Source organism: Cyphellophora europaea (genome assembly GCF_000365145.1).
Source record: "Cyphellophora europaea CBS 101466 unplaced genomic scaffold supercont1.5, whole genome shotgun sequence".
Lineage (NCBI taxonomy): Eukaryota > Fungi > Ascomycota > Eurotiomycetes > Chaetothyriales > Cyphellophoraceae > Cyphellophora > Cyphellophora europaea.
In genome coordinates, this window is record NW_008481811.1 from 564,580 (window position 1) to 577,466 (window position 12,887).

At 54.4% G+C, this 12,887-nt stretch overlaps 6 protein-coding genes across 6 annotated transcripts; 5 read left to right on the forward strand and 1 right to left on the reverse strand.

Annotated features, from left to right (window-relative positions):
- Window positions 1-1,863: 1,863 nt before the first annotated feature.
- On the forward strand, window positions 1,864-2,492 carry HMPREF1541_05485 (uncharacterized protein; the record flags this gene model as incomplete). The annotated part of the gene is made up of 3 exons (XM_008719825.1): window positions 1,864-2,179; window positions 2,227-2,310; window positions 2,362-2,492. The coding sequence occupies 3 exons, from the start codon at window positions 1,864-1,866 to the stop codon at window positions 2,490-2,492; spliced, it is 531 nt and encodes a 176-aa protein (XP_008718047.1).
- A 912-nt stretch (window positions 2,493-3,404) lies between these two features.
- On the forward strand, window positions 3,405-4,163 carry HMPREF1541_05486 (uncharacterized protein; the record flags this gene model as incomplete). Its single annotated transcript, XM_008719826.1, has 1 exon — window positions 3,405-4,163. One exon carries the CDS (start codon window positions 3,405-3,407, stop codon window positions 4,161-4,163), a length of 759 nt encoding a protein of 252 aa, XP_008718048.1.
- A 68-nt stretch (window positions 4,164-4,231) lies between these two features.
- Window positions 4,232-6,355, reverse strand: HMPREF1541_05487 (uncharacterized protein; the record flags this gene model as incomplete). The annotated part of the gene is made up of 1 exon (XM_008719827.1): window positions 4,232-6,355. One exon carries the CDS (start codon window positions 6,353-6,355, stop codon window positions 4,232-4,234), a length of 2,124 nt encoding a protein of 707 aa, XP_008718049.1.
- A 284-nt stretch (window positions 6,356-6,639) lies between these two features.
- HMPREF1541_05488 (uncharacterized protein) lies at window positions 6,640-8,382 on the forward strand (the record flags this gene model as incomplete). The annotated part of the gene is made up of 1 exon (XM_008719828.1): window positions 6,640-8,382. The coding sequence occupies one exon, from the start codon at window positions 6,640-6,642 to the stop codon at window positions 8,380-8,382; it is 1,743 nt and encodes a 580-aa protein (XP_008718050.1).
- Window positions 8,383-9,234: 852 nt separating this feature from the next.
- HMPREF1541_05489 (uncharacterized protein) lies at window positions 9,235-9,733 on the forward strand (the record flags this gene model as incomplete). Its single annotated transcript, XM_008719829.1, has 2 exons — window positions 9,235-9,248; window positions 9,352-9,733. 2 exons carry the CDS (start codon window positions 9,235-9,237, stop codon window positions 9,731-9,733), a joined length of 396 nt encoding a protein of 131 aa, XP_008718051.1.
- A 620-nt stretch (window positions 9,734-10,353) lies between these two features.
- HMPREF1541_05490 (uncharacterized protein) lies at window positions 10,354-12,276 on the forward strand (the record flags this gene model as incomplete). The annotated part of the gene is made up of 2 exons (XM_008719830.1): window positions 10,354-11,253; window positions 11,305-12,276. 2 exons carry the CDS (start codon window positions 10,354-10,356, stop codon window positions 12,274-12,276), a joined length of 1,872 nt encoding a protein of 623 aa, XP_008718052.1.
- Window positions 12,277-12,887: the final 611 nt, after the last annotated feature.

Genomic DNA, 12,887 nt, shown 5'->3' on the forward strand with positions numbered 1-12,887 from the left:
GGCAATGTTGATCTCGAGTTTGGCGGGGATCGAGCGGCCGTCAATGTCATCATTGATGAAGACATAGCTTACTATGACCCACCATGCTGAGCTGGCTAGTATCAGGGAAGGAATGTGCTGGACAGTGGCGCAATAAGCCTGGCGTCACAGGATGGAGATGCTGAAGACGCATGCGACCGTTCCTGAGGCCTGATCGAGAAAAGCCGGACATTGCGCTCAAGGTTACGTTAAAAGGCAAAAAGGCTTCGGGAAGCCAATAAATTCATGCCAACACAGCGACATCCTAAACCATGGGCCAGAAATCCTTGCTCACCAGCTGTTAGATGGGTTGTTGGAAAAAGGGGGTCAACCACTGGCCTCGAATGTCCTTCACCTTGGTGGTAGAAGCCGTTGGCTATGCCACTTGGTGCGAGGACCTGTCTGATAGCCAGGGTAGAGTTTTGAACGAGCATCGAACTGGCAAACCGACCGAGATCACCATGATGTCGGAGTTACCTCAGATCATGCTAGACGGGCCCTGGCACGGGCAACGCTGAGTACACATCAGTAGCGTCGTGTCAGTTGCTGGCCAGTAGCCACTGTAGCCACGTGTTAGGCCAGTATGACGGCCGAGCATGCTTGCTTTGTGGCTCACGTTTCTTGTGGAACAACGGGCGACATGGTTAAGACGAGCTTTGAGGAAGAGCCAATGGACACACCGGGGATGGCAGGGTCCTCTTTGATGACCACTCGGGCGGGCCCAGGATCCAGTAATTAGGGTCTGGATCACAGTTACTGCGTGGGTCGAAAGGACTGCATGCGCCTTCGGCTTGCCGGAGCGGTAAGATCCGCAATCTTCACGCGCTGCTGAGGGTGTTCGTGCGGCTCTGCGGCGAACATCCGCGACCGGGGGTTTCGTTGGGCACTCCTGGCAGATTTGATCCATGCTCTCCGTTCTTGTGACTCTATGGTAACGGGAGAAGCTGATGATTATGGCCTCATCCACAGGCACAGAGTTTGCTGGATGGGGATCGTGTGATGCTGGATTTCGACAAACATTTCGGATGCTCCAGTACCGTGCAGGCCGTTCCCACCAACTCGCCACCTGCCGCACATGACGCTGCAGCAAGCGGAGTCCCTTGCAATGAAGAGCCTTACACTTAGTGGCAAGTTAAATCTGACCTCTCCTACGCTGCCACATCGACAGATACTGATGACCACTCGGTTGCTGTAGCGCGACCAGCGTATGACTTACTGGTCCCTGCTGAGAGCGGCGAAATTAAACGACGGCGGCCCGAACCTCTCCCATCAATGTTGTATATGGGCCTGCGACTGCAAGGCATGGAGTCTTGGGTGCCAACAGATAGCCCGGTGGATGTTCAAGCATACGACCTTGCTTAGTGCCGATCCTCTAGTCGGAACCGACGTGGACAGCCTCTCGAGCCACGTCTGCTAGACTGTCGTCCGCTTGGCCGGCAGATGAATGGCTGACAAAATGTCTCGGAGGTACTTCGCACAGTGCACTCAATGGGCCACATAAAATGGGCATACCCTTTCGAGCCCCGTGACTTTTTGTCGGGCGATGTTTTGACCACTGGTGCAGCTGCGGCAGGTGAGATAAACAACAGATCTTGTCCTTTGGCCAATAATCAAAGCTCAAGTACTCCGACCAAATAGTCTCCACTCCACAGGGGAGGGTCACGATAACGGTCGAGCAACGGCCACTCAGCACGCCGTAAAAGCGGAAACGGCGACGACAGTGCCAGCCGGCTTTCCTGTGATAAGGCCTGGGACCCTAGATACCTCGGTATCTGTTGATTGGGCGCCAAAATGTGCTGGTATGAGCAGACAGCATATAGCTGCCGTGACTGGAAATGGGGCAATATGAAGGAGAGGTGCGAAAGACAACATCGCATGGGTGAGACTTGTGGCAAGAAGCTGGTGCACAGTGATTATGTCACAATGTCCCCTGAACCATGCCGAGTCTGTAAGGACATTGACATCAAATCTCGGAAGCTGGACAAGGAACGGCAAAACATTGCTCGGTGGCGTCAGGAGGGGAAGAAGTTCGTGGCAAGCATTGAAAAGGCCGAAAACGAGGTCGAGCGGCTCAAGGAGACGATCGACAACCTGGAGAGCAGCCGTGTCTCAAAGAAATTCAGCCTTTCGTCGGCGAGCCGACACACAGGAATGCAGCCGAGTAAGCGTCTAACATCTAGGGCGACAGAATTACTGACCAGCTCGCAGGCACTCATGTGCAGCAGAACATCTCGCAGGCACATCATGTGGACCAGATGAAGCATGTGGTGGACCGTCATACCTCGTTGAGTGGTGAGTTTGTCATGCAGATCGCTAGTGGCACGGCTGACCGAAACATGGTAGGGGGTGGCCACCATGGTCAATACAACAATCCTATTCCGCAACACTCGCAGGGAAGCGCGGCGGATCGGCACGCGGCATTACCGCACAGGCCTTCGAACCAGAGCAGGTCTGATCGTCACGGACGTGGCTGAATGCCACAGTTTCTTTTGTTTTGGGTTGGCCTCATCCAAATTCATCTTTTTGCAATCGAATCTGCAAAGGAACGAGATAGCGCTCGAAGTTGGCAATCCCCCAGCGACATGAGGTCGCATAAAGGGTGTCAACAGATACTCGGCCTTTCGTGAGTACGTGGGCAGGAAGCCGACCTGTCAGGGGCCAAACTTTGGGGGGTGGGTTGCTATGCACGCTGTGCAGGACAAAGCCGCCGTCTCATGGAGCAACGCCCGGGAAGGCAAGAATGACAAGAGATGTACGCGCCGGGAGAGCAGTCGTCGGCAGCCACAGCTGTTGAGGTTTGACAGTCGATGGGGAAAAGTGAGTACACGGAAAGACTTGTGCAGACGATGAGAGTGTCGTGGCGTAGATGTCACCCTTGGTGGACGTTCAAGTAGCATGGTACATCAGCAGTACAGGAAGAAGACGTCGCGTCCGAGCATCGACCTAGGGAAGGTCCGAACCGTCTCTCGCTTCGGCCAGTGTGACAACTCATCACCGGCGGCTACGATTCAGGGGGGGTGGCGCGATGGGAGGTCAGGAACGTCGTCCAGACGCTATTCTCTTTTAGTCATTAGCGTGTTGCGAACGCCCGCATCAACATTCCTCCGAAATGCCAAGCATCTGGTCCGACATGCCGAGGCAACCACACCTCTGGGCCTTCCCCGCAGCGACCCCAACTTCCGAGAGATGTTCGTAACAGCACCTATACACTCCGAATCTTTCGACAGTCAAACCCTTCAGACGTACAAGACCCCAGATCCCAACATCTCGTGCGTGAAACCAGAAGGTGAACGTCGACTACGCGTACCGGCGGAATCCCATCAACAGTAGCGTTCTCGAATACCAGAAACCTCCTGGGATCTGTCACCACTCACAGAGTCAGAACAATGGCCAACCCAATCCCCACACAACCACCTTTCGAGAATCTCACCATATCAGCTGCCCCCAATGACCCGCGAGTACAGATCATTACCATGCAAAAGGGTCCTGAGAATCGTCTAAACGTCAAGTACGCCCAGACCATAATCGCAGCCCTGCGCTATATCGAGACCCAAGTCTTGAAACCAGATGCCCCCGGCGCCGTCGTCATCACTTCGTTCTCGCCCAAGTTCTGGTGCACAGGCCTTGAGCTCGATGAAGGCGACACCAATATTTACGCCAACAGTGATGGCTTCTATCCCCTACTGGCAACACTCTTGGACTACCCGTACCCAACCGTTGCATGCGTCACCGGCCATACCTTTGGCGGCGCCTGTCCGTTTGCGCTTTCTTGCGATTACCGTGTCATGAATTCCGAGCGAGGCTACCTGAGCATGCCTCCTGTGAACCTTGGCCTCCACTTCACCGGCATTGGCTCTCTACCAAGGCTGAAGCTCGGCCCAAGAATTGCACGGAAGATGCTCCTCGAGGCACACAAATGGACGGGAAACGCAGCACTGGAGGACGGCATCGTCGACGCCGTGGCACCGCCTGACAAGATGCTGAATGTGGCCATCGACCTAGCAAAACAGCAGGCCGACCGCGCCACCATGGGCGTCTACGGTCTGTTACGAAGCGAGCTGTGGGGCGAGGCTCTCGACAAGATCAAAGCCATCAGCTACGTGCACAGAAGACGAGAAGGAACCGCACCAAAGGCCAAGATCTAACACTTGACATACTGTATATAAAGCAAAACATCACAGCTCAAATCCCCAAAACCCATCCCCCACCTACCTTAAAGCTTCGCCTTTCCCCCACCCCGCTGCTCATGCCCCTCCACCCCCCTCGCCAACGCCTCCAACCTCTTCCTCGCCCCCTCCGCCCCCTCTCCCATAACAATCTCCTCGGTCCTCCAATCCGGATTAAAGGTGAGCAGGTTCAACGGATTTTCCACATGCGCCTTCCTGAACAAGTCATTATACACATCCCCGTCATACCTCCCCAGGCTGCTCTCCAGCAGATAGTCCGGCACGGACCAGCTATCCACGAGCGCCACGGCGTGCGGCCGCACCTCGCGCATCAGCGCCTGCACGCGCGGCTGCACGTCGCGGAGCGTCGCGGCGTCGAGGGCGCCCGCGAGCAGGAACTCGGACGCCGAGGCGTCGAGCGTGTACAGCGCGAAGAGGCGGAAGAGGGTCTGCAGCGTGGCTTGCGTGGTGGGGTTGAGTGGCGGGTCGGGCGTGGAGGCGAAGACGGCGGTGTAGAAGTTGCTGACGAGGAGTTGCTGCGAGTGGGCGCGCGAGAGGTTGTGGAGGGAGATCATGAGGTCGGTCCAGGGTTTCTTGTGCTCGACGCGCTGGATGTAGACTTGGTGGGCGAGGTGGGAGAGGCGGTGTTGGAAGGCTTGCACGAGGGCTTGGTCGGAGGAGAGGATGGGGAGGGAGGGGTTGGTGTGGCGGGTTTGCATGTAGGTGCGCAGCTGGGCGTCGATGGGCTCGCGGGTGGTTTCGTTGGGTTTGCTGATGACGTGGGTCATGCGCTTGATGAGGTAGCTGGCGGTCTGTTGGGTGATCATCCAGTTGTCGCCTTCGACGGTGGGCTTGGAGAGGTAGTCGTTGTTCAGGGGGATCATACCGCTCCCACCGCCGAAGCCGTGGCCGCCCATGGCGCGGCGACAGGTTTCGATTCCATCCGCTGCCAGCATGGTGGAGAGCGACTTGAGACCGGATGAAGCGGCGTGCATCTCGGCCAAACGAGAGAAGTCTCCTGACTGTTCGATCTGAGCTCGGGTCCCGTAGTATAGTTTGTACATGGCTTCTCCGGTGTAGTGTAGGGCAAATGTGGTGGCGAGAAGAGGCAAGATGCGTATCTGGACTGTCGGGTAATTCAAGACCGCCTCTTCGGGAGCATTGGGGTCTTTGGAGTCTCGATCTGCAAACTGTCGACGGATGGAGAGATATCTTGTGGCGATGGTGACTGCTCTAGCAAGAACTAGTCTAGCGTGCATGATGATCTGGGCTCGGACGAAAGTCAAGGAGCCGTAGACGACAGCTGGATTGTCCGGTTTGATGTACGTTCCGTGCTCAGAGTCGATGCCGGAATACTTGGAGAGCAGCGCTGAGTGTGGTACCCGGAAATTCTTGAAAAGCATGTAACCGTTGTCCATGGCAGTATATCCGTACTTGGGTCCAATGTCGCCGATGACGATACCTTCAAGGGGCTTGTGGGTCTTCATGTCCCTGATCTGAAGTATGAACTGGTGTGGGCCGTAGGATTTGTATTGCTTGGTCTTAGCATCGGGAAGCAGAAGCTGAGCAACAACAATGGCATGGTTCGCTGTTCGCCCGAGGGCACCGTTCCACCATTTACTCGCCGTCAAAGTAGGGCTGTGGATAATGAATTCCTTGGTTTGCGGGTCCCATTTGGCATGACATTCGATGCCTTTGACATTGCTTCCGTGGCCTAGTTCGGTCTGACCATAGCAGCCAATGATCTCCCAACTGTCCAACTTCGGTAGCCAGTACTTCTTCTGCTCCTCGTTGCATTGCTCTCGTATCGATGTGGCGAACATGGTGAATTGTAGTGCATATGGACCCATCTCATCCATCAAGTAATCAGCCATCTTATAGTCCTCGTCGTCCCAGTTGTGCTTGATTGAGAGTCGTTTCAAAGTTTTGGCCCGAGCAAGTCCAAGATGGTAGCGGTCAGGACGAGCCATGTTCAACTGGTTCTTCTTATTGAAGTACGGAATGTCCTTTATGATTGCTAGTATCCTCTTCTGGCGGTTGAGGAAGTCATTGCGAGACAGAAGATGCTTGGCGAGCTGGTCTGTATCGATGTCTGAACCCGCTCGCTCCTTCTGGAGGATGCTGGGCCCGCTGGGCTCAGCCGGCTGGAGTTGGTCTGTGAAGTCTGACATCATTGACTTCTTAGTTGTTCAACGTGCTTCCTCGCCGTGAGGATTGTTTTAGTGTTATATTCAGATGGGGAAGTAAACGAGCTCTTCGAATGTATGCATCAGTTGGAGAAAGCCGTCGGAGGCCGAGGTTCGGTACCCCCGTGGGGGGATCACCGCCGGACATGGCCTCCGCCATCGGTGTATCATACTCTTTATTATATCAGACCACACTGTTTTGAATTCGAGCAATCGTGAGTAGGTTTCGAGTACGGCTGTCGGTTCGGCTGTGAACAGAGAAACGAGCCATGACCGATAGGACCGACTTTGTCCCTAGCCACGCCGGTGACCGGGTATTACCTGCAGATCCTTTGTTCACGCGTCTGCTTGCCCTGGCACATCGTTCTAGACAGCGCACTGTCATCCGAGATGTGAACACAAAAGTCGAGAAGACATCGGCTGAGCTTTTGAGTGATGTCCTGAATCTGAGACGTGTGCTGAGAGCGTCCCTTGCCCAAGACACCTTGGACGACCTCCAGCATGGCAAGGAGGTTTACATCAGTATCGTTGCTCCTGGCGGGTATGAGTTCACTGTCGCCATACTTGCGGTACTGTCGCTTGGGGCAGGTGCCAGTCCTTTCAGCCCACTAATGCCCGTCAATGAATCGACCTACTACGTTAACAAGGCTCGGACGGTGGCAATCATGGTTGCGACTACATCCCTTGCCTTGGGAGATGCTCTCGCCAAAGAGATTCGCAAAACCACGAATAAGGACTTTGTTGCAGTTCCTATACAGTCGTACAAGGACGGACCTTTCATTGATCCGCGATCAGTGTCGGTATCGTCAAATCGTTATGTTGATCTCAATGGGCCCGGTATCATCATCTTCACTTCGGGCACAACTGGACCGCCCAAAGGTGCCGTACTTCGCAAGGCGGCTATCACAGATGGAGCCTTGACTTTTGCCCAGCAGCTGGGCCTAACTGAACAAGACACATCATTGCACCTCCTACCCGTCCACCATGCGACCGGCATCTGGGTAGGCTTCTTTCCCTTTATCTTGACTGGAGCATGTCTCGAATTCCGCTCGGGCAGTTTCGACCCTAAGTGGACGTGGGATAGATTCAGACAAGGCGGCATCACTTTGTTCTCAGGCGTACCCACCATCTATATGCGAATGATGCGCTTTTGGCAGGAAACCATAGCGAAGCTCCCCGAGAAAGAACGACAGCAGTACAAGTTCGGAATCAACAGTATCCGCTTATGTATATGTGGAACATCAGCCCTGCCACAGCCGATCGAGCAATTCTGGGCTCAACTACGCGACGGCAGAAGAATCGTTCAGCGTTATGGCTCCACAGAGACAGGTGTCGTCTTCAACATGCCTTTCGAAGGCGGCTCTGATGTGCCTGACGGGTCCGTCGGCGAGTTGACCCTCGGCCTGGACGTCAAGCTTTCTGAAGGTGACGAGGGCGAGGTTTTGGTGAAGAACTTCATTATGTTTTCAAAGTACCTTCATGATGCAGATGCTACTAGAAATGCGCACAACGAGGAAGGCTATTACAAAACTGGAGACATCGCTAGAAGGGAGGGGAAGTATTATTTCATTACCGGTCGTGCCTCTGTGGACATCATCAAGTCAGGAGGCTACAAGATCTCGGCCCTCGATATCGAAAGAGAGCTGCTATCATTGCCATACATCGCTGAAGCAATGGTGGTTGGTGTGCCAGACGATGAGTTTGGCCAGCGAGTCGCAGCAGTTGTTACGCTGAGGAATGACGAGATTGCTCAGAAGTTCTATCGCGAGCAGGGCAGAGATCCGGCGAATCTCAACATAGACGATCTCAGGGCCGATGCTCGAGATCGCCTCGCTGGTTATAAGTTACCAACTTTGCTGAGAATCTCCAAAGACGAGATACCGAAAAGTCCTACTGGGAAGGTCGTCAAGAAGACTCTTGGTCCTCAATACTTCGTCCCGGGCAAGTATTTCGATGACCCAGAGGTTCAGGTCTGGAGCAGCAAGAAACCTGCTCTTCAGTCAAAACTCTAAGATCGACTGGCCCGCCGTACTTATACAGCAGAGTCATTTACGTTTCACACGGCGTCTCAAATTATGCGTCGTCCACCATCTAACGCCAAGAGCATTCACTGCCTGAAAAGCCTTGGCATTTGAAGAGGGCAGCCGGAGGCGACAACTCCATCAGCATGCAAGCAAACGCCATCTCAATCAGGCCCAGTTCAAGCTGTGTATGTCACATTGTTGATACCTCTGACAAAACACTGGACCGCCCGGGGTGCAAGGTCACCGTCGCCTTGCAAATACATGGGCTTTACCCACCCACATGCCATTCGTTCCCAGCTTCGAAGGCATAGATTGTATGTTCAGCTCTCTGAGCTCAGAACCAAAGGACACATCAATCGACTCAGCTAGGATTGGAGGGAAGAAACGCAACCAGAGGGCCACCTCATTTCCCCGGGCGCGGTGCATCTTAGGGAGAGTCAGATGGCTAGATGGACCTGATACAATAGAAGTGCGCTAGTTGCGTGCATTACAGTATTTTTTAGCGATAACATCGCAGAGAAGGAAGTACTTCTATAAATCCCATGCTAGATTGTTGAGTTTCAAGCATTTTCGCGAATAAGTGCTGGCTACAGAAGGTGAGAAGTAAGGCTGCGCAAGGCTGAATGCAGATATGCCAAGACTTGGATTTTTGCCGGCTGCGAATGGCAGCATCTGTCCCAGGCGCAATCACCATTCGAGACCACACGCGACCTCCCCGTGCCCTCTATCACAACGCGACGCTAAAACCACTAAACTTCTCCGGTTTGGGCATAGAATCTACCAGTCAACGGTGCCCACTCCACGCACAGCACGACCGCCGAGCGGTCACCATCCGACAACATGAAGCTCGTCAGGTACGTCGCTAGCACCTCTGACGCTTGAGCGCGTTGCTGAAGCGACCGTCGCAACAGCACTAGCGCACTCACGTGTCGTCTTCTCAAGCTAACAGTCCGGCAGATTTCTTATGAAATGCGCGAACGAGACCGTAACGATTGAGCTCAAGAACGGCACCATCGTCCATGGCACCATCACTTCAGTCACGCCGCAGATGAATACGGCTCTACGCGCCGTCAAGATGACGGTCAAGAACAGATTGCAACCGGGAGTGCCCAGCGAGACCATCTCTCTCGATACGATCAACATTCGTGGCTCAACCATTAGATACTACATTCTACCGGACTCGCTACCACTCGACACACTCCTGATCGATGACCAACCGAAGCCGAAGAACAAGGCGCGGAAAGAGGGCGACCGGGGCGGGAGAGGTGGCGGCGGTGGTCGTGGCGGTCCGCGGGGACGTGGGCGGGGCAGAGGCCGCGGTAGAGGTAGGGGTTTTTAGGCCGAAGTTGCGAAGAATTGAGATACGATCTCAGCATGCACGATATGGAGGAAGCATATCGACTGTCGCCGAAGGTCTGTCGAGGCAAAAACACCGCAGCTGTTCATGGCTGGGCCCGTGCTCGCCGATACTCTACAAAAGAGTGCTATCAATGGCGACCCTGCTGAACACCCAGGAATTGGTCAAGAAGCATCATGGTTGATGGAGGGGAGCCAAAGGGCTTGTTTGCGGCTATGCCATGTGTCTAGGGCGCATGGTTGCTAGAAGCTGGCAGGATCAAGGGATTGAGTTGTTTCTATAACAATGTGCTCACCGCACAGCGCACGAAGTTCGGAGGCACCAAAGAGTGTCCGGATAGCAAAATTCATTGATCATGAGGATGCGCAGAGTGTGCCGTCCACTACCCTGTATATTCGCCGTTTTGTTCGTAGTGCCATGATATCCCCCCGGTGCATGGTTGGGAGCCTCGCTGCCCCGGAGAAGCCCCCCTTGGCAGATTGGTCCCCTTTTCACTGCCTGCGATCCAAATGGCCATTTCTAGACCATTCCCTACACTCTTTGAACGCGACCAGTAGCATACATACTATCGCCCTGCTGCTTTGAAGCATGCGAGTACCGTCATGACCGTTCTCTCCCTCCTTCGACAACTGTACTCACTCGACACGCTCGACACGCGCTTTTCCGCATCCTCGCGTACACCCCCTAAGGTCGACGACAGTGAACCTCTCAAACACACCGGAAGAGATGCCAGAGAGTCTGAAGACTTGCCACAGGGTGCCTCACACTCGAGATGGAATACTCCAGAGTTCTACCTGTACGGTGTGGTGTTCCTCGTTTGCATTCCTCAAATGTACTGGGCGGTAGTGCAGGTCTCCCAACCCACGGCACCGAACTACGACAGATTCCAGCATCTGCTGTCCCCGGGCTGGCTATTTGGGCGAAAGGTGGACAACTCTGACTTGCAGTACGCGGGCTTCCGCAACAATATCCCAGCACTGGCGGGGCTTGTCGTGCTTCACCCTCTGCTGCGCAAATTATACGGGAGGCTGGCCAGCTCAGGGCCAACCTCTCAAGCCAATGGGTTTACGAAACAGGAGAACAACACACACATTGCCGAGCGCAGGCGGGACACACGGCTGCGCTTTGACGTGTTCTCAGCGCTGGTCTTCATTTCGGCTCTCTATGGGATTTCGGCCCTCAAGATCTTATTGATCGTGTACATCAACTTCAACATTGCTACGACGCTTCCACGCCATTATCTACCAGCAGCAACCTGGATTTTCAATGTAACAATACTATTCGCGAATGAGCTCACCCGGGGCTATCCTTTGGCGAGAATCGCGGCATTTGTGGCGCCTTGGAGCGGCCAGGCAGTGAAGTACGGTCAATACTTGGACTCGTATGGGGGACTGATGCCCCGGTGGGAGGTGCTCTTCAAGATCACCATCTTGCGACTCATCTCGTTCAATATGGACTACTACTGGTCCATGGACCGGAGTCGTTCTGCCAGTCCTGTCGAGGTAAGCCACTCGCGTACCATGCCTCTACTTCCATTGACACGCTCTAATCAGCGGAAAAAGAAGCAACTCGATTCATCTGCCCTATCGGAAAAGGATCGTATATCCACGCCTGCGCCCTCGACATGTTATACCTCCTTATCGGCCTACCTGGCCTACGCGCTCTACCCACCGCTCTACATCGCCGGGCCGATCCTGACTTTCAACGACTACATTTCTCAGTGCACCTACCCACCAACAAGCGTGACTCCTAAGCGCACCATCCTCTACGGGATCCGTTTCCTTCTCATCCTGTTCTGCATGGAATTCCTGCTCCACACGACCTATGTCGTGGCCATCTCCAAGGCAGCACCTGATTGGAGTGTCTACACGCCGTTCCAGTTGGCCATGCTGTCGTACTTCAACCTGCACATCATCTGGCTGAAGCTCCTCATACCCTGGCGCTTCTTCCGCCTATGGGCACTGGTAGACGGCATCGATCCACCAGAGAACATGGTCCGGTGCATGTCAGACAACTACTCGACGTTGGCGTTCTGGCGCAGTTGGCACCGCAGCTTCAACCGCTTCACCATTCGCTACATCTTCATCCCGATGGGCGGCAGTGGAAGAGGCACGAGCATCCCGCGTACCATTTTCAACATGGTCATCGTCTTCATGTTTGTCGCACTGTGGCACGACATCAACCTGCGACTACTGATGTGGGGTTGGCTTATTGTGCTCTTCGTGTTGCCTGAGGTCCTCGCCACGCTTGCCTTCCCCAAATCGAAATGGAAGGATCGGCCGACCGCTTATCGCATGCTTTGCGGAGTGGGCGCTGTCGCCAACGTGCTGATGATGATGGCGGCGAACCTAGTCGGATTTGCTGTGGGTTTGGATGGATTGCTGGCCATCGTGCATGGCATCGCCGGTAGCTGGGGCGGGATCGCGTTCTTGGTCACATCCATGGTGGTGCTCTTTGTTGGCATTCAGGTCATGTTTGAGCACCGGGAGGGGGAGAAGCGCAAAGGAATAAACATGAAGTGCTAGTGCTTGAAAGTCCAACTAGCTCATTTGACCCTGCTGGGGCCATATATACGACAATAGAATCAGACCTTTCGCGATGAAATTCCACCCCAATAACAAATCCCACCCTGCACTAACACCATGGCGGGGTACTCTGATATGCGCGTAGGCTACCTAGGTAGATTGTAGTGGTGCCTCGATTCGGTATTGACTGCATTCTCCCCCTGTTCAGGTGACACACAAGCTTCCACACAAGCTTCTTAAGTGTAACCTTGACGCGGACCCGTCGTCCGGGGGGGCCACAGCTTATCCCCATATCTCCCCGATGGTTTTTCACCAAATCCCTACCACAGCACTACCGAATGAGTTCGTGTCTTACCCACCACATCTAAGCAGAATCCCATTTCTACTCAAAGATGCAGGTAATACCAAACCCCCTCGTCAAGTCATCTCACGTCAAGGCGCATGGACAGCCGGAATCGACTCGGACTAGCCCAAGTACCAACCGTACTCCCCTTCCCGCACCATCCACAAATAAACCCTTGCCCCCCCAGCTCGAGAACGCAACCTCGCCGAACAGACCGCCCCGCCCCGCCCCAATCCTGGCATCCTGCTTCGTTGCAAGCTGGCGATTA